The 25173-nt window shown below is 39.7% G+C and overlaps 3 protein-coding genes across 11 annotated transcripts in view; 2 read left to right on the forward strand and 1 right to left on the reverse strand.

The window, feature by feature from the left end:
• The window catches only part of rnf220b (ring finger protein 220b), a 60035-nt gene extending 55618 nt beyond the window's left edge, over positions 1-4417 (forward strand). The window contains exons 14-16 of the mRNA XM_051947696.1: positions 2118-2226; positions 3786-3860; positions 3940-4417. Coding sequence (XP_051803656.1) covers positions 2118-2226; positions 3786-3860; positions 3940-4011 — 256 coding nt within the window. The 3' untranslated portion in view covers positions 4012-4417. The remainder of the gene's footprint in view (positions 1-2117; positions 2227-3785; positions 3861-3939) is intronic.
• Positions 4418-5664: 1247 nt separating this feature from the next.
• On the forward strand, positions 5665-12923 carry guk1b (guanylate kinase 1b). 3 transcript variants are annotated; one of them, XM_051947613.1, is made up of 8 exons: positions 5665-5780; positions 8238-8353; positions 8539-8580; positions 9991-10087; positions 10763-10901; positions 11885-11969; positions 12616-12701; positions 12796-12923. In XM_051947613.1, the coding sequence occupies exons 2-8, from the start codon at positions 8242-8244 to the stop codon at positions 12823-12825; spliced, it is 591 nt and encodes a 196-aa protein (XP_051803573.1). In that variant the 5' UTR covers positions 5665-5780; positions 8238-8241; the 3' UTR covers positions 12826-12923. The 3 variants fall into 3 exon arrangements, with proteins under 3 accessions (XP_051803573.1, XP_022074872.1, XP_051803576.1); XM_022219180.2 differs by lacking the exon at positions 5665-5780 and having other exon boundaries at positions 7448-8353; XM_051947616.1 differs by lacking the exons at positions 5665-5780; positions 8238-8353; positions 8539-8580 and adding an exon at positions 8591-8979.
• A 468-nt stretch (positions 12924-13391) lies between these two features.
• obscna (obscurin, cytoskeletal calmodulin and titin-interacting RhoGEF a) overlaps positions 13392-25173 on the reverse strand; it is an 85633-nt gene continuing 73851 nt past the window's right edge. For 5 of the 7 annotated variants that reach the window (XM_051947604.1, XM_051947606.1, XM_051947602.1 and 2 more), the window contains 6 exons: positions 24757-24996; positions 18643-18866; positions 18518-18532; positions 18192-18288; positions 15550-15699; positions 13392-15470 (listed from right to left, as the gene is read on the reverse strand). In XM_051947604.1, coding sequence (XP_051803564.1) covers positions 15290-15470; positions 15550-15699; positions 18192-18288; positions 18518-18532; positions 18643-18866; positions 24757-24996 — 907 coding nt within the window. In that variant the 3' untranslated portion in view covers positions 13392-15289. The remainder of the gene's footprint in view (positions 15471-15549; positions 15700-18191; positions 18289-18517; positions 18533-18642; positions 18867-24756; positions 24997-25173) is intronic. The other 2 variants (XM_051947605.1, XM_051947603.1) reach the window with 2 other exon arrangements.

The following is a 25173-nucleotide window of genomic DNA, read 5'->3' on the forward strand; positions in this document are numbered from 1 at the left end:
CATACTGTACCTCTGTAACTTATATTCTGTTTTCAGTTTGGAATGCTACATTCCTCCTCATTCATTGTCCTTAACACAAGTCTGCCTGGAATCAATTTTATGGACTTTACACCTGGATCCTCAACGTATTCTAAGACTTATAATATTTTATGGACATCCCCTACGAATTATGTTTTTGGTCTGGCATGAACTCTGACCTTCTGGCCTTCCTTTATTGTACTGTCTGGCGGTGCATATAAATGTATGTGTGTATACATATATATATATATATATTTTTTGTTTGTTTGTTTGTTTGATATTGTATGTCTCTTGTTCTGTAAAGCAAAAAGTTCATAAATAAAATTATATAAAAGGCAAAAAAAAAAAACGTGATCAACAACGTCATAGTTTAGTGTGTCGTCCAAAACTTGTAAAAAAAGTAATAGTTTAGTACGTCGTCCAAAATGTGTAAAAATGTCATAATTACTCTGCCAAGAAACGCGGGGGAATTACGTGACAATTGGCTTACTTTTGTCTGTGAATCTGTCTATCTGTCTGTTTGCAACATTACTTAAAAATGGACCAGCGGATTTGCATGAAATTTTCCGGGATGGTCAGAAATCACACATGGACCTCTTCATTAGATTTTGGCAGTGATGTGACTTATAGTCTGGATACACGAATATGATAAGGATTTCCCATTGTGAGATATAGCGGCCAGCACAGCGTCACTGTTACCATGACAACAACCAGTCGCCTACTGATGATCACATGATTGCGGTGGGTGAGTGTCTCCACGTATTTCTGGCTCTAAACGGGAGGTCTCAGTGCTCCATTGCGGGGCTGTCAGCCTTTAGTACAGCGATTAGACGTTAGTTAGCTCCATTGCTAACGGCAGTTGCCCAGGTGGACTGACCAGAATCGGCCCAGAAGCCCAGCGTGTCTACACCCCATGGACTTGAAATGTACCCCTAATTATAGAATCACTCTTAAACTCCCTGTCAGATTCACTGGAGTAGACACGCTGGGCTTCTGGGCCGATTCCGGTCAGTCCACCTGGGCAACTGCCGTTAGCAATGGAGCTAACTAACGTCTAATCACTGTACTAAAGGCTGACAGCCCCCCCGTTTAGAGCCAGAAATACGTGGAGACACTCACCCACCGGCAGTTGGAGATCCGGGCTCGGTTCTGTGTGTGTTCGGCGGAGCTGCAGAACAGCGGCAGCAACATCAAAGTGGCTCCAGCCGACTGTGCCCACGTGGGGGGGGTTCTTGCTGTCGCAGTCAGCCAATCATAGGGAGGTTGTGGCGAGCACTGGTATCCGCCCACAAAGGGTCAAAAGTCTTCTCCCCGCGTTCGTAAATCAGAGCTGCACGGATAATTATGGCACCATACACGGACGAGTAGCAATGTCTCCACGCGCGTAAGAGGCTCCTCGTGCGCGGAGACATTGCCACGCGCACGCAGAGTGTTTTTTGCGCCCGTGGAGACTTTTTTCCGCTCGCGCGGGGTACGTGTTTCACGTGCATGAGAGAGTGTTGCGCGCGCGTGACTTTTGACCCAAATTTGACGCCATAGTTTCTGAGTTTTTCTTTCTATCCTGAATTTTCGAACTTTTCTGCGGAGTCTTCCTCATGTAAAGAAACCGCTTCTTAGATAAACACTTCCTGTGCTGCTGGAATGGTGCCAATAATAAAAGCCCGTCACATAAAAAACACCTTCAAAATAAAAGCAGGAAGGGAACGACTATTTTAACATTAGCAAAACAAAGCCTTACAAAATGTGATGAATAGTAATTTACACATATGTAGGTCACGCGATTCAGTGTCCGTACATAACGTACACATGAATGCCTGTGCTCAGCCAGCGCAAGGTCATTTTCTTTGTGGATACATCTATATTAAGTGGCCACATTCTATGTTGCCGTGATTTCTAATCATCAATAATAATAATAATAATAATATACTGCATTTCTACAAAAATATGCTGCATTTCTAACAATGTCATATGGAGGAATGAACAGCCTGTGGAGTACTGCGCTCTGAGTGCTTTTCTTGTTATACATGTGTTTGTGTGTTTTTATCATAAATATATATATATATATATATATATATGTACACATATGCGTGTGTGTTCAGGCTCTCTGAGGACGCCACGCCGACGACGCTGGACGCACTGAAAGCTCGGATACGAGATCTGGAGAAGCAGCTGTCTAAAGGAGACCGGTTTAAATGCCTCATCTGCATGGTAAGAACGAAGACAAAACAAATCAGCAGAGACACAACCGAGGCTTACTGCAGGGATTTATGGTCATAAATCTGATTTACTCTTTAATCTGAGTATAAATATGACACAATATTTACTGTATGTGATGATATCTGGATCTGTTATGTTTATTTGTTCAGTTTTCACTTTTTTACTCTAATATCGGAAAAATTAAAGAAATTGGGTTTTTTAATGGCAACTAATTTACCTGCAGACTCTCTTAATCATTAGTTTACATGAAAGCACACTGTGTGTCAGTTCTATATCATGTTAAAATATAATAATATAAAATACTAATCTGACATCAAATATACTGGACTGAGTAAAACAACGATTAAATCACATCAGATTTACTTAAATAGCAAGTTTTAAACAACCAGCATTGGCCAGAAGTGCTGCTCATGTAATCAGAATAAAACTAGTAAAATCCAAATTTAAAGCAAACCAAAACAGAATAAAATCACTCAATCAGGCAAACCAGGATGGCAGCTTGTAAAATAAATATTTTAAAAATAAATGTGAAATTTTAAGACCATTAAAAGCAGAAGTCACTAAAAACACGTACGTTTAATATATTTTTTGTATTATTATTATTCATATCAATGAAGGAGGAGAGATTGATTTAAAGCTTTACAGCTGCTTCTGCAAAGTCCTGAAAATGATTTAATTCTAGTTTTATTCTACTTTATGACCTAGGTTATTCTATCTTTATAGTGTTTTTTAATATTTATGTCTTATTGTTATTGCACTGCATATCCTGAATGAACATGTGATTAATAAAACTCTTAAATCTTGAATCTCGTTCTGCATTTACTAGTCAGTTAATTATTTAATTGATCTACAGGAAACGAATCAACAACATTTAACAGTTAATTGTTTAATAGTTTATTATCAAAATTGCCTCATGTTTAATGAGTCCAGCTCTTTAGATGTGAGAATTTGCTGCTTTTCTGCTTTTTTTGGGATAAACATTTTAAAAATTCACTAGATTTGTGAAGTTGTTCAAGATGCTATTCAAAACTATGACTACGGTCACTGAAAACGTGATTTTCTCTAATTTTTTTTACTTTTCATGGAGTGAATATCAACTGATTAACACAGAAAAAGCCGTGATGAAAATAATAATTAATTGCAACTTGATTCAGGATCTTAAATCTCCCTTCAGCTGTAATTTCTGGTGTTCTTTTTGAACTTTAAGCCCTCAATTGCAGCAAAAATACATAATAAAAACAAATAAAACTCTGTTTCCAACTCGATCTCTGCACAAATCTGATGCTGACTCCGTACATTCGTCTAAAATAGACAAGTAGAAGATAATTTTAGATTAATTTTGACTCACTTAAGAAATGCTGAAGTAATATCTATTAAAACTAATGTGTAATAACAGAATTGTTGCTCTTTTCCTCCAGTTTAGAGGCTTCTAAGTCGTTGATTTCATTCCAGCATCTCTTTCCGTTAAAGCCCTTCTTGTAGTTTAACGTGGACATCTAGTGGCAGCTGTTGGTACTGCAGCTCAGATCTCACCTGTGTTTGTTTTTCAGGACACCTACACGACTCCGCTCACCTCCATCCAGTGCTGGCACGTTCACTGTGAGGAGTGTTGGCTCCGGACGCTGGTAAAAAGGCAGATTTATGTGAAAATTGACACAAAAAATCAAGTAAAATGTGTTTAACGTCTGAATTCTGCGTTTCCAGGGAGCGAAGAAGTTGTGTCCTCAGTGCAACACCATCACCTCACCTGGAGACCTGCGGAGGGTTTACCTGTGATCTGTTTCAGGTGGATGAGTGGGCAGCTGGCCTGTCCATCACCGTCCTCCTCCTCACCGTCCTCCTCCTCCTTCCTGTACAGAACTTCCTGCTGCAGATCAGAGGAAACATCTGAACTCAGAGCTCAGGCAACGGGATAATATTTATCACTTTTCTAATCCTTTTGTCTGTTTTATGGGGGGAAATTTGAACTGCAAAGCACATGTACATAGTTTGGTGTATGTCTGGAGTGGCGTGTGTGTAGAAGTGGATTTACTGTACAGAGTTGTCTTTATCGGTTTTAGCTCTGGTAGAAACACGCAGTAATCTCATCCCTTTGTTTTCCTCATCCATGTGTTTTCTTTGTACAGGAGCATTAAATCTGATTTTATCAGCGTTACTACAATAAAAAAAATGTGTGTCTGAAGCTTTCTGTGGTTTGTCACCTGGTGGATCCGTTTAAGAAGTGGGTCGCTGTGGGATTAGCAGGCCGAGCCCATCCACACACTAAACCCTGCTATTCTGAGCATCTAAACTCATACCAGGCACTTTAACCACACACTAAGCTGTAAAAACAAAAAAAGCAAAAATGTGCAGCTTATTGGAGTTATTTACAGAATTTTGACTGAGATGACTGAAAATATTAAAACGATCAAATCAGATCAGATTTACTTACAGAGCAAATTTAAAAACAACTGGAATTCACCAAAGTTCTGCTTGTATTACCAGAATAAAGTGTGCAAAACACCAAGATGGGACAAAACAAGTGAATTCAAAATGTAAAATGAAATAATTGAAAAAGCTGGTGAGATCAGTTCTTCCCCATTGCAGCTCATCTTTAGTCCGCACACTAAACTTTGCTATTCTGAGTGTCTGAACTCACACCCTGACACTTAAACCACACACAGAGACGCAGCAAAACGTGCAGTTTGTTGAAGTTATTTGCAGGATATTGACTTAAACTTAGACTTTATTAATCCACAGAGGAAAATTAAATCACTACAGCAGCTCCAATATTCAATAAAGGAGTAAACAACACCCTTTGAGACAACACAGAACATTAGAGCATAAAGTGAAGGTAAAATAAGAACAGAAATGAACAGATGGATGTGCAAATGACATAAGAAGGTGTACATGTCCCATATAAGTGTTTGGATGTAGATAAGCCTCATATAATGAATGACGTTTAAAATGTAAAGTGAACACTTTTGTGAAGCGATTGTGAGGTTTATGATTTCAGTTTTCAACATGTACCTTGATGTTACTGTGAAAACACAGATAGTAAAATGTTGAACTCCTGTTTCCACCACTTCTGTGCCCTTTAGGAAGGTTTTAAACCTCCTCAGCTTCTTGAGTTTGTTGCTCAGCTGACGACAGATCCGGCTGGATTCTGCAGCTTTAGGCTCTGTGAGTAAAGTAATGAAACTTCCTTGATTGGATTGAGTTTGCACACAAGAATTTTCGTAATTATAGCAGAAAGTATTGCTCATATTTTCTGCATGTATGTCACAGTTCACTGTTCTTGCAAACTAAAACCCAGGACAGAGTCTAGGGCTCCAAACAGGAAGAAAAACACAAATAAATCTGAACAACGCCCATCATTTGCTTATGAAAATCATTTATCTAGCAGTGACCCGTGTGGACGAGGCGGTTAAAAACAAAGCCAGCATGCAGCCGTGTGATTGGCCGGCGAGCTGAGAGGAGGTGGAGGTAATTCAGAGTGACAGAGAGTCACTGGACAGAATCCATTCAGGAGCTCCACTGAAGAACCACCTGTTTATCTCTGCAAGGTGAGCTACCAAAAAAACTGATTTAATCATGGAAATACAGCTAAACACTCACTTGAAAGCAGGCTTTGGTTTGTTTTTATGTTTCTATTTAGCTGCATTTGCTGGTTGATTAGTGACTGAATGAACTGAATTTTGTTTGAAAACTAAAGAGATAAATATGAATCAGCTGAGATGAAAGCTGCCGTGAAAATTTGATTTAAAATCAACATTCATATGAAATATAAGATTATTTACATGCAATCAGCTTAGAATATCTAAAGTTCTAACTGTGCTAATTGGATCTTTCATACTGTTTTCATTTATATTGCATGAGTGGATTATTGTTATTGATGCATTTACATATTAAGAAGCATTTTTATGTTGCAAAAACATAACAGTGCTGCTTAAAATGCTGCATAAACATAAAAATGCTGCTTAAAATGTTGCAGAAATGTAAAATGCTGCTTAAAATGTCGCATAGATGTAAAAATGCTGCTTAATTATAGCAAACATTACAGTTAAAGTGCTAATAATTGCACTAAATGAGGTTCTTCTTGAGTAAACTCTTATGTGGCTGCTGTGTTGCTCAGTAATTGTGTTAGTAGATCAATTCAGCAGCGTCCCTGAACTTTCTGAGCAGGTAAATAGGTCAGCTGTCGTGGCCCACATCCAATTAATCCTGCTGACTGACCCGTCGTGACTTCATTAATCTTCATTCTTAACCTGCTGTCCTATTAGGATGCATTTCAAAAGTTTAATTAAAGGAAACAGGACAGAAAAGTTTCACCACTGATTCATTATTATTAGAATAATAAGAGAGCAGAGGCCTGATTTGAACCTCTGCAGGTTTGTTTCCTCCACAGTGTAGCAGTAAAGAGGAGCTGGGATCAGAGGATTAGTCTTACTGTACCTCAGAGCAGATAATAGGATCCATGAAGATCTGGCAGCAGAGGAGCAACTTTCAGAGGAAAAAAATGGATTAGAAACCCTCAGCTCACTGTTAAGAAACCCTTCTGTAAAAATTAGGATGAAATGCATCTTTTTCTACAAGTGTCTCAGGGTTAGTAGGGTTAGGGTTTAGGGTTTGTAGTTTTGGGGTTCATGTTAGTAGGTTGGGGTTAGTAGGGTTAGGGTTGAGGTTAGTATGGCTGGGGCTAGGGATAGTAGGGTTGAGGTTGGGGATAGTAGGGTTGAGGTTGGGGATAGTAGGGTTGAGGTTGGGGATAGTAGGGGTGGGGTTGGGGATAGTAGGGGTGGGGTTGGGGATAGTAGGGGTGGGGTTGGGGATAGTAGGGGTGAGGTTGGGGATAGTAGGGTTGAGGTTGGGGATAGTAGGGTTGAGGTTGGGGATAGTAGGTGTGGGGTTAGGGATAGTAGGGGTGAGGTTGGGGATAGTAGGGGTGAGGTTGGGGATAGTAGGGGTGGGGTTGGGGATAGTAGGGGTGAGGTTGGGGATAGTAGGGTTGAGGTTGGGGATAGTAGGGTTGAGGTTGGGGATAGTAGGGGTGGGGTTGGGGATAGTAGGGGTGGGGTTGGGGATAGTAGGGTTGAGGTTGGGGATAGTAGGGTTGAGGTTGGGGATAGTAGGGTTGAGGTTGGGGATAGTAGGGGTGGGGTTGGGGATAGTAGGGGTGGGGTTATATGAAGTGTCTTTCCTCTTGTAACTCCAGTTTATCTGGTTTAATGTGCTTCTAGCAAATCAACAACACAACGTTTGCTGACATTGACTACAAGTTCTAATAATATTTCAGAGAAAACTGTTTTCAAAAATGCTTTCATTATTTTTCTTCTGTTAAATACTATCCTATGAGGTTAAAAGTTCATAGCAACCCCATTTATGATTATTATTAGTCCTGTACTTTGCATCATATTTCTTGCACACACACCATTTGCATGCCTTGTTTTGCACATTGGCTTCTTAATTTTAATGTAGCTTTGTTGTGAACAACTGGAGAACTTCAATTTTCCCCAGTTCTTTCTTTCCTTCCATCTATATTTTTCTTTCCTTCTTTCTTTCCTTTATATTCCTTCCTTTCTTGCTTCCCAGGATTTTGTCAGATTAGACAACAAAAAAGAACATTCTCATACCAAATAGTGACAAAATGTTTTTATGATGTTTTGAGAATGTCTCTTTTTAAAATATAGATATTTATACTATTATAAAAATTTTCTGTTATGTGACATGATAACAGGTGGAACATTTTTCCTGCAGTATTCTGAGGATGGTGCTGTTGAGAAAGTTCTTCTAGAAAATGTTCTCACAGTAACAACAAAGGAAAGATGTTCTCAGTGGTTAGGGTTAGGGTTAGGGCTAAAAAATAAATAAAAATAACAGAACCACTCATTGCAATGCAGCAAAATTAAGAAAAACAGCATCTTTCAAGAACTTTGACATGTCTTGAAGAATATTCTCGGAGCTTCCTGCTAAAACCTAGACTAGAACTTTGCAGAACTTTCTCAGAACCACTCTTTTTCTAGAACCATGTCAGGACCAAGGCCCGTGGTGCTGAGCGGTCCATCCGGCGCCGGGAAGAGCACCCTGATGAAGAGGCTGATGAAGGATCATGAAGGCGTCTTTGGCTTCAGCGTGTCACGTATGTTTCTGTGCCAGCTGCTGATTGGCTCCTGACCAGGAAGTAGGACACGCTGTCTGACCTGGCACCGGGTGGTTTTAGCAAATCTAGTAAAGCCGAGACCGAGACATTCCTGCAGCATCCTTTGCGTAATTCTGTTATTCCTGTCCGGTTTCTAATGACGTCTTTAATCTTTTTCTTTGCAGATACGACAAGAAACCCTCGACCAGGAGAAGAAGATGGCAAAGGTAGAAACTCAAACCTGACTGGTTGATGTTCTGAACATGCGGCAGCCTTGGATTTGGATTTTTAACCCACAGAACTGACATAAAAATGCATTTTACACACTTCTTTGCTGTGTACACACTCCTGGTTTGCAGAATCCCCTCCCTGCTCAGACACTTCTTACTCCCAAGTGAACTGCACAGCTGGTTTTGTGGCCCTGTCTACCTCCCTTCATATCTAAGAAGGGATAAACCTCTTTTTTGTCCCTTTTTTATGATTTGTTTCTTTCTCCATAGGGCTGAACAAGCTCCCCATGCTTCTGGGGGCTACGTTACTGCCCGTAGCTGACGTCTTTTCCTCTGAAGACTTAGAAATGTCGAGCTCATTTTCGTGTCCAAACGAATCAGAGCCCACAGACGAAGGTGACCTCAGTGTGGTTCCTGAGCAGTCTTTCAGAGGGATGGGGGTTACTTTCATCATCCTCAGCACTGACTTCTGAATAGGAGCTAAATCATGACAAAAAAAAGAAAAACCAAAAGCACAAAGAATTCAGGAATCAAGATCTGACAGTTTACACTTTGGAGTAAAAAGCTTTTGAAAATAGCCCCCTGTGAAGCCTCGCTAGCGATCCCCCTGTTCCAGGCCCGACTTTTTCTCTGTTTTTGTTTCTTCTCGCAGCTGTTTTGCATCCAACCATTAGCAACACAGGAGGAAGATTTAACAAGGATCCTTCAAAACGCCGCCGCCACGTCCCTTTAATTAAACACTGAATACATCTCCCACTGATCCAAAATACGTCCCATCATTTGGGTGAAACAAGAAGAAATTGTGCTCACTGTGGGCCGTAATGAGCTTCTGAGTTTGCACAGAAACATTTCATCTACTGCAGTTTTGCCCTGAGTGCTGTTTTAAAACCCATTTTCCCGGCTTATTATCTATATTTGTTTACAGCCCGGTCACTACTTTCTGTTCCAAGTTGTTACTCTGGCGCTGGTCGACTCCTTCATGTTGTCATGCTAATGATTGTGTGCTATCACGGCGGCCATTAGCGCTAGTGCTAGCAGCGTGTTTGCTTCTGCTGGTTTTAGATCCCTGCCAGGTTTTTGATGTTTGGGAGATTTAGGCGTGTGAACGATATGTGCTCTGCTACTGTTCTGCTAATGACATCCATGAAACAACATGTCACAGTGAAAAACAACACATCTCTAATCTTTGCATGTCCAAACACAAAGCTGCATCTTCCTTTGTCTGTTGTTTCTGTAACACAAAGTTCAGGGAACACTGTTTAAAATGGAGAATAATAGGCAGAAATGGTGTGATGTCCACTGTTTACCATCATCTGTCACTAAACTAGAGGGAGCTATCATTTAGTGTGTGTTGCTTTTATAATTTTCTTTGGAGGCTGGATTGATTGTAAATGCTGTTTCCTGCAGATTACCACTTTACGACGAGGGAGGTCATGCAGGAGGGCATCGACAAGGGAGAGTTCATTGAGAACGCAGAGTTTTCTGGCAACTTCTATGGAACCAGGTGAACAAAATACCTTTTTTTTTGGAATGAGTTGCATGCATATAGTTTGACATTTTCATTGCGCATTCTGCTCTTAAAGCAACCTTTACTGTCCCAAGGGAACATTTTCACGTCTTAAGTTACACTTTTAATGCTACTCTAGAAGCTTTTGCAGCCCTGAATCTGAAGAGCATCAGCGTCTAGTTAGATTAGGTTCATTTTGTCGTTATTACTATGAGATAATGTTGCTTATTTGAAAAAAGGACACGTCACCAAACATCAGATGACGCTCGGAGGAAGACAGCAGAAGCTGTCGGAACACGTCAGCAAAGGTAATACAACTTTTCTTGACTGAACTGTCGGTTCAAATAAGCAACATTATCGTATAGCATCAGCGTCTCTGTAGAGGTTGAACTCAATTCAGTAGAAACTGCTGCCTGGTGAACTTGAGCTGCACATCAAGGATCAGGAGGATAAATATAATAGTCTGGTGACAGATGGAGCTTTAACCTCCATTAGGTCAAAAAGAGCAGCTCAGCGTCTCGTGTCACGTTTAATCTCTGCCTCCGAGTCTGAAGATACCGTTCACTACAGAGTCTGAGCAGCTCGGATCAGTGCAGCGATCCTCTTACCTCCGTCAGGACATAAGAGGCCCAGAGTGGTTAAACATCACACGATTCTTTACTGTTCCTTCAGTAAAGCCGCCATAGAAGACGTTCGGGCCAAGAACCTGATCTGCATCCTGGATGTGGACATTCAGGGGGTGAGGAGGATTAAAGAGACGGACCTGAACCCCATCTACATCTCCATCCAGCCCCCGTCCATGGAGATCCTGGTACATGTTCAGCTTAGGATTTTCACTAGAATGAAATACTAGAAAATACTAGAAAACAGCCAAATTCCTTGCAGAAATGTTTTTTTTCCCCCAAAATAATAATGATAAAGAAACCGAGAATAAACAAGCAACACCAGCGGGCGGCTGTAGACATGGACAGTTTGTACGCAACACTTCACAAAAAATGTTTATACGAGCAGCTTAACTTTGACAAAGTCAAAGAAATCAGCAAAAAATGAAAATCTGGGAGCAATGGTGCTAGAAAAAAATAGACTGAAAAAAACTGTAAAAATTAAAAATATTAGTAAACAATGACATTTTTACCTGATTTAAACACAGCAAAACAATCACAGGCTTTAAAACAACAAATTATTGCCCTTTGAAAATCTGTAAGATACATTTTGTCTTAATTGTAAAAATACTAGTTTTAATTTAAACAGTGTAATTGTTTGACCAAACACTGTAAAAGAAGAAGTTTCATTTATAAAAATACAGCTTTTAATATCGACATTACTGACACTTTTGGTCTGTTGTTTTAGGGCTCATTTTTCTGGTGATTTTACTAAATATCAACTCTAATTTATCAAAACATGAAAAAATCTGTACACTAAACTGTTGAAACATCTGTTCCCAGTCCATAAAAATCTAAATGTTCTTATCCTCTTCATGATTGATTCAGTAATTCATGGTAGATTTTACACATTTCCACAGAGGAAAATGTCATTTTGTTCAATAATTTACAATCATAACACTGTGAAAATACAATAAGATTATGCAACCACAACATTTGTGTGTCTCAGAAGAAAATCTGTTGCAACATTTCTGCTTCTGCACTTTTCAGATTAATTATTTTTATGTGTAGTTTCGGATTTGTAAGAGTGAGAAATGTGTTCATTTTTGTTCTGTGCTTTGAAAGTGATATTAAATAGCAGAAGTGATAATCTTATCCTGCAGCAGCTACCATCTTATTCTTTCATTCTCAGGAAAAGCGTCTGAGGGACCGGCAGACAGAAACAGAGGAGAGTTTACAGAAGCGTCTGGAGGCGGCTCGGCTCGACATGGAGCTCAGTAAGTTTCTCTGCTGAAATAAAGACAACAAAATCTGCAGCTTCTTTCAGTTTTTTCTCGATTGCTAAGACACATTCCTGGAAAGCTGCTCTCCTTTTCCCTAAACTGTGAACACAAAATCCAATTTTCAAGCTACATTCACAAAACCTCTGACTCTTCAGTGAATCTGCTCATGTTTGGTTGTAGCCTTAGTCCCTCACCGTCATCCCATAGACAATCACAGTAGCTCTGATTTCTTCAGATATTCCTGTTCTTTGTCCTCACTGACCACCTCGACTTCCTCTCACACAAACTCCTCTTCTTAGATTTCTGTCCATTGTAGTGCCTCACAAACCAGTGCTCTGGCTTATATGTGCCCTCACATCATTAGACACAAGTGTGATCAATTTTCAGTTGTTGTGTTCAACCGGTGACGCCTGAGCTTTAACGGTGTTTGACTTTTGCCACCTGTGCTCACCATTATGCAACACATGTGCATCACAATGACAATGTGTTGACAAGACGTGTCTAAACAGGTGAAAGGGCTGATGGTTTAACCAAAAGAGCGACTGATTCAATACGTGGGTTCAGGAAACTGAGAATTTGGTTCAGACAATAGAGTTTAGTGTTTTAGCAACTGAGAAAAACTGTAAATCCTGACCTGCAGGCAAGGAGCCCGGAGTGTTTGACGTCGTCATCATCAACGATGACTTAGAGAGGGCGTACGAGGAGCTGAAAGAAATCCTCAACGACGTGAGTTAAACCACAAAACATCCTTATTCAGTTAACAGAAACCTCAAAAAAGACAGTTGTTGTAAATATCTGACTTCTTTTCTTCTCTCTAAAGGAAATTCAGAAAGTTCAGACCAAATCATAGAAAGAAAAGCCAGACTTTGTGCTGCTGGACAGAAGAACCCAAGTTTGTGATTCTGATCCGACTGAGAAACGCCAGAAATAAACCGACCTTCTGGAGAAAAGTTTGTTTTTCCTTCAACCTCCTGCTTCTTTACGGTCAGAGGTTTGCCCAGCACAGTTCTGGTGACAGATAGGAGTGAAGGGTTTAAGTGTTTTTGTTCCTGAACGAGGGTTTGTGTTAGATTTAGTGAAATCAGTGGTGATATTTAAATCTGCCAAATCCAGCTGCTTTTGGACTTTAGAGGCTCAGATTTGGAGCTGGACGCAGGATGAGCACAAAATAATCAGTAACTGTTGTGTTCGGTGTTTAGTTCAACTCTATTTAAGCAGAAATAAACGTACCCATAGTTAAGTGTGTTAGCAGAAACTACACTGATTATATTTAGGATTCAAACGGTGTTTAAAAATGGGCTGCATGAGATTCAGAGAAGACGGATTTCTGTGTAAAGTCACATCATATATTCGGTTTAAAACATTTATGTCCCATTTATGCATGTTTGTATACAAATGAGATAGAATAAGAACAAATGAGCACTTCTTTGTCATTTAATAAATATTTCATTCACTAGGCTGCTGGACTGTTTATTAATATGAAGCATCGAATGAAACCCAACAATTTAACCCCATTTATACAATTCAGTCATGTAAAATCTGTAAATAAAATCCTGTTTAAAGCCGTCAGTAGGAGGCAGAACACAGAAAACATTCTTACTTTAACATGTGAATCTGACACTGTAGCAGAAAAGTCAAAACTTTAGAACTCATCGCTTCTCAGAGTTTAATCCCTGATATGTTTCCGTAGAACACACAATCTAATGTCTAAGTACACTTTGAAACTCATTAAGACGCATCACAGTTTTAAACATCAGGGTTCACCAAAGTCATTTTATGAATCTCACCCAACAGAAAACACACACAGCTGAAAAAAACGTGTTCCATAGAAAATCAACCAAATCTGAAAAAAGCTCCTCAGAATCCGCTGATTTTAGTAACTTTAGTGAAAAGTTTTACCTTCATACTATGAATATTTTCAGTTACAAACCCTTGGTGTACATAGAAGTAGGTAGAAATTCAGCATTTTTAAATCACTTTTTAATGGACTCAGTCCAGCAGATAGACAGATGACTTAAATTCTGTTAAAAACTGAAACTAAATCACTATTATATCCAACTCTGAGCATCAGTATTATGGGATGTCTCATAAGTTTGAGCAGTAAAACTGCAGCAGTTTAATGACAGAGTCCCAGAAACAATCATTGGTTCCCTGGATGTGTTTCTGTTTCTGATAGTTCACCAGAGAAAACTTTAAAAAAGTGACTTCTGGGTAAAGTTTAGGGGTGTTTTTGTGTCTCTTTCTGGTGGTTTAGTGTCTCTTCTGACCAGTACTACCACAGTGCCACATGCTTTTGTTACAAAGAGACAAAACAGTCTCAAAAACACAAAACGATGCTGATGAACATTTAGTTTGACGTTTCAAACCAAACAACAAAAAGGAGACAGAAAAAGGCAACAAATGACAAAAACAAGATAAAAAGCTGTCTAAATCCAGACACAAGCACAAAGAAAAATGAGAGAAAATCCAAACAGGAAAAACAAGTCACAAAATGTCACAAAACAAGAAAACCACGACGCAAAACAGGAAAAGTGAGACGGAAAGTTGGAAAAACAACAAACAAAATGAGCACAAAGAGAAAAAAAAAACTGTCAAAAAGACACACAAAAACTGTGCAAAATAACACAAGGGAGAAAAAAATGAACCAAATCAGAGCATCAGTATTATGGGATGTCTCAGTGTGAACAGTAAAACTGCAGCAGTTTAATGACAGAGTCCCAGAATCAATCATTGGTTCTCTGGATGTGTTTCTGTTTCTGATAGTTCACCAGAGAAAACTTTTAAAATGCATTCTGGGTAAAGTCTAAAGGATGGTTTTGTGTCTCTTTGTGGTTGTTTTGTGTCTTTTCTGACCAGTAGTTCCACAGTGAATGCATAGTCCTGACAGTGAAGCATGGAGGTGGAAGTATGATGATATGAGGATGGAGAAAACTGTAAAAAGTGCATTCTGGGTAAACTTTAAGGCTCATATCAGCATGTGTGATAGGTGGTTGGTCAGAACTAGTGATAGACAATGAAAGGATCATTTTTACTACATTTGACACCAGGATCATCTAATAAAGACGATTTATTCTGTGGTAAAACAACAACATGAACTTAAAAGCAGGACATTTTAACCCCCCTCTATGTACTTTCAGGTCCTGTAACTCGGATAACATTCACAGTATGAAGGTGAAACTTTGCATTTGTTCATTAAATAAAATAAAGTTACATAAATAATATCTGATTCTGAGGGATCAGGTTGATTGTTTTCTATGGATTCACAAAGCTGTAAAGCTCCATTTTATTTAGACGAGATGTATTTTTTTGGTTCCTTACTGGAAGAAGGGACCCTGAAGTTTGATGCGCACCTGATCTCGTTTCTCCTCTTTCTGCTTGAGGAAAGCTTTGAGCTTGTCGGTGGAGAAACACACTTTGGAGCGCGGTGCTTTGTGTGGAGCTCGATGTGTTCGTATCCAGAGGTTCTGGAGACACTCGGCTGCAGTCGGCCTTCCCCTGCACACGTTTAACACTCCAGATCAATATCTGACTATTTCACTGATACAACTGGTGCAGCTTAAAGCAGGAAACTCACCAGGATTTGTTATTCAGGCTGCTCTTCATGAAGGTTAAAGCTCCTTCTGACAGACCCGGATAGCAGCGTCCAAACTGGATCTTCCCTTTCTTGATGTTTTTGTCCTGCTCCCAGCCGTGTTCTGCATGAAACGGGCTGTCAGCGCTCAGCCTGGTGCATAAAGAAGAAACACATGCATTCTCACTAAAAATATGTCGTCATAGAACTGGTCCTACAGTCAGCAGTACAGCACAGTGGGACAATTCCACCATGATGATAAAATATCATCCATCACAGACATATAAATGATGACAAAATAGAAATAATAATATATACTTTAGAACTAGATACTTTTTACTCTATATAGAATGAAATACATAAAATAAAATTAATTAAAAACAGATAAAAATGACAAACGTGTCATTCAAAATAGATATAAAATGGTGGTAAAATAAAAATTATATGTATTATAGAACTATGCGATATTTTATTTTATGTAAAAATGTAGACAAAATAGATTCAAATGCAAATATTAAAATAAAATCGCACAATCGCTGTTTAAAAAGACAATGATAGCAGTGAAAAGGTTCATCATTCAGCTTCTAAGATGTGACAAGAAATATGAGAATAAAATAAAAATATTTACACACGTGGACAAAATTGTTGGTACCCCTCAGTTAAAGAAGGAAAAACCCACAATTCTCACTGAAATCACTTGAAACTCACAAAAGTAACAATAAATAAAAATTTATTGAAAATTAAATAATCAAAATCAGCCATCACTTTTGAATTGTTGATTAACATAATTATTTAAAAAAACAAACTAATGAAATAGGGCTGGACAAAAATGATGGTACCCATAACTTAATATTTTGTTGCACAACCTTTTGAGGCAATCACTGCAATTGAACGATTTCTGTATTTGTCAATGAGCGTTCTGCAGCTGTCAACAGGTATTTTGGCCCACTCCTCATGAGCAAACAGCTCCAGTTGTCTCAGGTTTGATGGGTGTCTTCTCCAAATGGCATGTTTCAGCTCCTTCCACATATGTTCAATGGGATTCAGATCTGGGCTCATAGAAGGCCACTTTAGAATAGTCCAACGCTTTTCTCTCAGCCATTCTTGGGTGTTTTTGGCTGTGTGTTTTGGATCGTTGTCCTGTTGGAAGACCCATGACCTGCGACTGAGACCAAGCTTTCTGACACTAGGCAGCACATTTCTCTCCAGAATGCCTTGATAGTCTTCAGATTTCATCGTACCTTGCACACTTTCAAGACACCCTGTGCCAGATGCAGCAAAGCAGCCCCAAAACATTACTGAGCCTCCTCCATGTTTCACCGTAGGGACAGTGTTCTTTTCTTCGTATGCTTGGTTTTTGAGTCTATGAACATAGAGTTGATGTGCCTTACCAAAAAGCTCCAGTTTGGTCTCATCTGTCCAAAGGACATTCTCCCAGAAGCTTTGTGGCTTGTCAACATGCATTTTTGCAAATTCCAGTCTGGCTTTTTTATGAGTTTTTTTCAGCAGTGGTGTCCTCCTTGGTCGTCTCCCATGAAGTCCACTTTGGCTCAAACAACGACGAATGGTGCGATCTGACACTGATGTACCTTGGCCTTGGAGTTCACCTTTAATTTCTTTGGAGGTTGCTCTGGGCTCTTTGGATACAATTCCAACGATCCGTCTCTTCAATTTGTCATCAATTTTCCTCTTGCGGCCACGTCCAGGGAGGTTGGCTACTGTCCCGTGGGTCTTGAACTTCTGAATAATATGATCCACTGTTGTCACAGGAACTTCAAGCTGTTTAGAGATGGTCTTATAGCCTTTACCTTTAAGATGTTTGTCTATCATTTTTTTTCGGATGTCCTGGGACAATTCTCTCCTTCGCTTTCTGTTGTCCATGTTCAGTGTGGTACACACCTTTTCACCAAACAGCAGGGTGACTACTTGTCTCCCTTTAAATAGGCAGACTGACTGATTATGAGTTTGGAAACACCTGTGATGTCAATTAAATGACACACCTGAGTTAATCATGTCACTCTGGTCAAATAGTTTTCAATCTTTTATAGAGGTACCATCATTTTTGTCCAGGCCTGTTTCATTAGTTTGTTTTTTTAAATAATTATGTTAATCAACAATTCAAAAGTAATGGCTGATTTTGATTATTTAATTTTCAATAAATTTTTATTTATTGTTACTTTTGTGAGTTTCAAGTGATTTCAGTGAGAATTGTGGGTTTTTCCTTCTTTAACTGAGGGGTACCAACAATTTTGTCCACGTGTGTATTAGAGAATAATAGAATATATTTTTCTATATAAACTATTTAGAATAAAATAGACTAAAATTTAAAAAACAAAATAATAGTGCTGGTTAAAAAGAGTGTTAGCAGGGAAATAAAATAAAAATAGCAATATATATTAAAGAATAATAGAATATTGTTTCTCTATAGAATAAAATAGATCAATATACATTAAACTAAATCACAGTGCTGTTTAAAAGGACAATAGTAGTATTAAAGAAATCACCTTAAAATATCAAAATTTAAAATGTACTGTCCACAGAAGCCTTCTTCAAATCATCAGTATTAATTTTGTGTGTGTGAACTGTTCTGGAGCAGCAAAAATGAGAAGATACTTTGTAAAATCAGAACAAACTTCTGCACTTACATGATGAAGGACAGAACTCCGATCGCCCAGACGTCGGTCTCCGGTCCGACTCCTTGACCTTCCAGGATTTCCGGAGCTTTAGGAAGCACAATATAAACTGACAACAGACACACACAGGACAGTAAAGACTCGTGCTTTTAGAGGCCGTTTCCAATCACATGCTGAAGTTCTTCTGTTAAAGGAAAATGGCTCGAATCTGATTAAAAAAAAGACAATAAAATGGACTTGGGTGTGTTAGGTTATGGCAGCTAGAATCAGCTGAGGTGGATGAAGTTAGGCTGAGTTATTTCCATCCAGCAATCCGTCCTCCTTTACAGAATGTGTACCTTTGCCGGGGTAGCCTGTTGGAAGGCCGAAAAAGGTCAGAGGTTTAGTTCATTAGATGGATCTACAACAACACAAGCCTTAGAATCTTAGTTTTAATTTGTGATTTCAATGATAAATGTGTCACCTCTGCTGTCTGACATTCCCTGGATGTGCTCGATGCTCAGAGGCTGTCCGGGCGTGAAGGACTGAGCTGAGCCCAGGTCTACGATCTTGACGTGGTTGTTGTCGTCCACTAGCATGTTGTCGGACTTCAGGTCCAGGTGGATGACCCGGCGGCTGTGCAAGTAGTCGACTGCTCCCAGAATCTGAACCAGCAGCTCAGCGACGTGAGTCTCAGCGTATAGATCTCTGAAGAGACGCAAAGACAGGCATGTTTGTCAAGCGAAAACAGCAGGAAACGACAGAAAAAAATCTACTTAATTAGTGAAATGTCCACAGTGATGAAAATCTCTCCAAAAGAATCCTTGAATTACATCAAAATACACAAGAAAAGACAAGAAAATACCCTCTTAAAACACTAGTGCAGCAAAATATTGGTTTAGAAATGCCATAATTTGAAGAATTTGTCCTCATTGGAACAAAAATATTTCAGTATGCTCCCTGAATTTTTGGACTGAAGGACCCCACAAGAAAGGCTGTAGTTGAAAAGTTTTCTACTTTTTAAACTTTTTGGGGTTTTTGGCAGATAGATTTGTATACTCTCTGCAAAACAATGAAAATGAATCTTATGTTTCTTAACAATGGAACTCAACAGAAGTATACATCTGGAGACGAACACTGGATCCAAAATGGAGCCTAGAGGAACGCCATGAGTGAGGCTGTAGTCCAACAACATTCATCTAGACCAGGGGTCGGCAACCTTTAACACTCAAAGAGCCATTTCGACCCGTTTCTCACAGAAAAGAAAACACCGGGAGCCGCAAAATCCTTTTGGCATTTAAAATGAAGACAACGCTGCATACATCTTTTTTTTTTTTACCTCTATGCCCTTGTTAATCAGTCGTGATTAATTAATTACAAAGACTCTAATTAGATATATTCATTTTTTTAATTGTGTCCTTCCACTAATATTTATCTTACTTGGTTAATGTCATTTTTGCTCCTGGACCTCATATGTTACATAATGTTAGATGGAAATCAATATTTTGCGAATGTCTATTTGACTTGTAAAATCTATTTATCTATTTATCTTCAGCTAATAACTTTTTCGCTGCCCTGTTTTCCAAGACGACACTCCTCTGACTCTCTGACCTGCTGCCTGGATGCTGGACGTGACATCGAGCCGTGCTCTGGCGAGTAACGTCGTATTAACCCGACATATCAAAGAGTAGATACTGAGCAAGACAATTATCCGTAGTTTACCTTAGTACTCACGAGTACCCGACACAGTGCAGGACTCTGCTGTGAAGGCAGAGATGTGCGGCGGTGGTGTATTTGCGACAATAAAAAAAGAGAGAAATTTGAAGGAGCGACGGCTAGGATTTAGGAATGGTGGCCCACTGCTGCTGAATGAATGCAGAGCAAACACTGGGACCCAAAGATCAACAGGACTCCAAATGAATACCCGCAGGCCGGTGAGTGTCGGAGAGTGACGGCTGGAACGCATACTTTGACAGACAAAAATTAAGATGTTTTATTTTGATGTTACAAGATCACCATAATCTTCAAATTTAGAATTCAATCATAAAAATTAACAAACTAAAATATAAGAAATTTTAATTAAATAGCTTGCTGATTATTTATTTTCCAAAGTTACAGGGAGCCGCAACAGAGGGATGAAAAAGCCGCATGCGACTCCAGAGCCGCGGGTTGCCGACCCCTGGTCTAGATGAACCGAAAAGTTTTTGTCTGAACACTTTTTTATGTCAAAATTTGTGCACAACTGTTGACTTGTTAACAACAATCATTAAAAAAAACATCACTCAACCAGCTACCAAAACTGGTCACAGGTAACAAGAAAATACCTGTTTTTTAATTATTATTAATACAAAAGATGAGTTATGAGAAGCCATGTGACTGATCTTTTAATGTAAGTCATACTTTCATTAAGACTCAGAAAGTTTAAATCCATCCAAGTTTGAATATCTTCTAAGCAGCACGACAAGGTCTGCAATGAGTCTATATTTTAGTGGCAGACAGATTGGTGCATTGTCTGCCAAACAATGAAAAGGAATCTTATGTTTCTTAAATATGGACTCTAATGGCAGCATATACAAGGAGAAGAGTAATGGGCCCAAAATGGAGCCCTGAGGATCACCACAAGAGACATTACTATAGAAGAATATTCACCTAGTTGAACCGAAGAATTCTCATCTAAGTGGAATATTTTAGTTTGGAGTAATACCATTCTGCCATTTCTGCCTAAAGTCTTGTGTACATTTGAAAATGTCGACCTTCTGTTGACCTGTGAACCACAATCATTAAAAAAAAAAAAAACTCTCCTGATACCCAAACTGGTCACAGGTAACAAGATAATACCATTTTATTTCTTTTAAATTTTACAAAAGGTTAGTTATATGAAGTAAAAGTGTCAACGTTAATCTAGAAGATCTGGTCTACCAAACAAAACAGGCTTAGAAACCTGAAATCCATCCAAGTTTTGACGTCTTAAGCAGTCCGGCAAGGGCTGCAATGAGTCTTCACTTTTTGTTTTCAGTACATCTGAAAAATACTGAAGAGGAATCTTATTTTTCTTTAATATAGACCTACACACGTGGACAAAATTGTTGGTACCCCTCAGTTAAAGAAGGAAAAACCCACAATTCTCACTGAAATCACTTGAAACTCACAAAAGTAACAATAAATAAAAATGTATTGAAAATTAAATAATCAAAAACAGCCATTACTTTTGAATTGTTGATTAACATAATTATTTAAAAAAACAAACTAATGAAACAGGCCTGGACAAAAATGATGGTACCTCTATAAAAGATTGAAAACTATTTGACCAGAGTGACATGATTAACTCAGGTGTGTCATTTAATTGACATCACAGGTGTTTCCAAACTCATAATCAGTCAGTCTGCCTATTTAAAGGGAGACAAGTAGTCACCCTGCTGTTTGGTGAAAAGGTGTGTACCACACTGAACATGGACAACAGAAAGCGAAGGAGAGAATTGTCCCAGGACATCCGAAAAAAAATTATAGACAAACATCTTAAAGGTAAAGGCTGTAAGACCATCTCTAAACAGCTTGAAGTTCCTGTGACAACAGTGGCTCATATTATTCAGAAGTTCAAGACCCACGGGACAGTAGCCAACCTCCCTGGACGTGGCCGCAAGAGGAAAATTGATGACAAATTGAAGAGACGGATTGTTGGAATTGTATCCAAAGAGCCCAGAGCAACCTCCAAAGAAATTAAAGGTGAACTCCAAGGCCAAGGTACATCAGTGTCAGATCGCACCATTCGTCGTTGTTTGAGCCAAAGTGGACTTCATGGGAGACGACCAAGGAGGACACCACTGCTGAAAAAAACTCATAAAAAAGCCAGACTGGAATTTGCAAAAATGCATGTTGACAAGCCACAAAGCTTCTGGGAGAATGTCCTTTGGACAGATGAGACCAAACTGGAGCTTTTTGGTAAGGCACATCAACTCTATGTTCATAGACTCAAAAACCAAGCATACGAAGAAAAGAACACTGTCCCTACGGTGAAACATGGAGGAGGCTCAGTAATGTTTTGGGGCTGCTTTGCTGCATCTGGCACAGGGTGTCTTGAAAGTGTGCAAGGTACGATGAAATCTGAAGACTATCAAGGCATTCTGGAGAGAAATGTGCTGCCTAGTGTCAGAAAGCTTGGTCTCAGTCGCAGGTCATGGGTCTTCCAACAGGACAACGATCCAAAACACACAGCCAAAAACACCCAAGAATGGCTGAGAGAAAAGCGTTGGACTATTCTAAAGTGGCCTTCTATGAGCCCAGATCTGAATCCCATTGAACATATGTGGAAGGAGCTGAAACATGCCATTTGGAGAAGACACCCATCAAACCTGAGACAACTGGAGCTGTTTGCTCATGAGGAGTGGGCCAAAATACCTGTTGACAGCTGCAGAACGCTCATTGACAAATACAGAAATCGTTTAATTGCAGTGATTGCCTCAAAAGGTTGTGCAACAAAATATTAAGTTATGGGTACCATCATTTTTGTCCAGCCCTATTTCATTAGTTTGTTTTTTTAAATAATTATGTTAATCAACAATTCAAAAGTGATGGCTGATTTTGATTATTTAATTTTCAATAAATTTTTATTTATTGTTACTTTTGTGAGTTTCAAGTGATTTCAGTGAGAATTGTGGGTTTTTCCTTCTTTAACTGAGGGGTACCAACAATTTTGTCCACGTGTGTAATGGCAGCATATACACTGCTCAAAAAATTAAAGGAACACTTTTTAATCAAAGTATTACTTCAAGTTAGTTAAACATGTGGAATAATGATCTGGTCAAGTAAGTAACTGAGGGGCTTTTTAGTCAGTTTCAGCTGCTTTGGTGTTCATGAAATTAACAACAGATGCACTAGAGGGGTAACAATGAGACACCCCCCAAAACAGGAATGAGTTTACAGGTGAAGGCCACTGATATTTTTTTCCTTCCTAATGTTTACTGACTGTTTTTCACTAGTTTTGCATTTGGCTAGGGTCAGAGTCACTTCTGGTAGCATGAGGCGATACCTGGACCCTACAGAGGTTCCACAGACAGTCCAACTCCTCCAGGATGAAACATCAATGCGTGCCATTACCAGAAGGTTTGCTGTGTCTCCCAGCACATTCTCAAGAGCATGGAGGAGATTCCAGGAGACAGGCAGTTAGTCTGGGAGAGCTGGACAGGACCGTAGAAGGTCCTCAACCGATCAGCAGGACAGGTATCTGCTCCTTTGTGTAAGGAGGACCAGGATGAGCACTGCAATAGCTCTACAAAATGAGCTCCAGCAGACCACTGGTGTGAATGTCTCTGACCAAACAATCAGAAAGAGATGTAATGAGAGTGGTCTGAGGGCCCAGCGTCCTCTAGTGCCCGCTGTGCTCGCTGACCGGCACCGTGGAGCTCGGCTGGCATTTTCCACAGAACACAGGAATCTGCAGGTCCACCACTGGTGCCCTGTGCTTTTCACAGATGAGAGCAGGTTCACCCTGAGCACATGTGACAGACATGAAAGAGTCTGGAGAAGCCATGGAGAACGTTATGCTGCCTGTAACATTGTTCAGCGTGACTGGTTTGGTGGTGGGTCAGTGATGGTGTGGGGAGGCATATCCATGGAGGGACACCATCCATCGTCTCATTCAGAGCTTGTCCCGGCATCGTCAGTCATGCTTACAAGCACATGGAGGCCATACAAACTACTGAATACCATTTTGAGTTGCTGCCAAGGAATTTCAGAAAGATGGACCAGCCTGCCACATCAGTTTTTCACTTTGATTTTGGGGTGTCTTGAATTTAGCCCTCCTGGGGGGTTGATCATTTTCATTCCCATCAAACAATGTGGCACTTTTCATTCCTAACACATTAACCAGTCCATATCAATGCTAAGATCCAGTTTGTTTTTCCCCACATTGAAATATGATGCATTTTTAAAGCGTTCCTTTAATTTTTTTGAGCAGTGTATATTGAGAAAAGTACTGGGTCTAATATGGAGCCCTAAGGGACGCCATAGAAGATGGTACAGTCAAACAACATTCACCTACGTAATCTGAGGAACTCCTGTCAAAAAGGAGCTTTTTATTTGGGAAATATTTAGTTCAGTTTATTCTCTCGAGATTCCCCATGACAAAATAATTAGTTCTTCAATTAAACGTTCGTGTACAAGCAGAGCACAGCACCACAATTACTAAAAAACCTGCTCCTGATACCTTAGCTATGGGCGGCATGGCTCAGTGGGTAGAGTGGCCATCTTGTAACTGGAAGGTTGCCGGTTCGATCCTCGGCCCATCGAGCTCATGTCGAGGTGTCCCTGAGCAAGACACCTAACCCCTAATTGCTCCTGATGGGTTGTGGTTAGCAACTTGCATGGTAGCTCCCACCATCAGTGTGTGAATGTGTGTGTGAATGGGTGAATGTGACATATCATCATGTAAAGCGCTTTGGATAAAAGTGCTATATAAATACAACCATTTAGCTAACCACATGCACCAAGATAACACCAAAGTTTTTAACGACAGATTGTTCAAATAAAGCCAAACCGCCACATGGGTCAACCAAAACATCCCGTCTAGCAAACATAGTAGTAGTAGTACTTCTTCCTTTACCTTGCAGCCAGGCTGTAGAGCAGCTCCTTGCCTGGACAGAGCTCCTCCACTAAGACCATGTAGCAGGGGGTGATGATCGCAGTGTGAAGCTGGACCAGATGAGGATGATGAAGCCTCTTCAGCAGCTGATATTCTCTCAGCACCAGCTGCCTCTGCTCTGCCTGGTAAGGAGTGATCTTAGCAGCAAACACCTGGCTGGTCTCAACATCCCGACACACAGTTACTACACTGAAACGACCCCTGAAAGATAGAAAAAACAGGAGATGAATGAGAGAGTACAAAACCAGACAGTAATAAAGTATACAAAGACTGTGACCACTGGTCCACTGTGGCCCCGAATAATAAGTTAAGAAAGTTCATCTGGTGGTTCCATGCCTTATAGGACTTCTTAAGCTTCAGTCAATTCCAGCCGTTTTC

This window comes from Acanthochromis polyacanthus, chromosome 4 (assembly GCF_021347895.1).
Source record: "Acanthochromis polyacanthus isolate Apoly-LR-REF ecotype Palm Island chromosome 4, KAUST_Apoly_ChrSc, whole genome shotgun sequence".
In the NCBI taxonomy this organism is placed as follows: Eukaryota; Metazoa; Chordata; class Actinopteri; family Pomacentridae; genus Acanthochromis; species Acanthochromis polyacanthus.

Coding starts and splice junctions, on each gene's coding strand:
- guk1b (XM_051947613.1), top strand. CDS start 8,242: ATGTCAGGACCAAGGCCCGTGGTGCTGAGCGGTCCATCCGGCGCCGGG. Junction 8,354..8,538: donor CTTTGGCTTCAGCGTGTCAC/GTATGTTTCTGT, acceptor TTTTCTTTGCAG/ATACGACAAGAAACCCTCGA. Junction 8,581..9,990: donor AGGAGAAGAAGATGGCAAAG/GTAGAAACTCAA, acceptor TGTTTCCTGCAG/ATTACCACTTTACGACGAGG.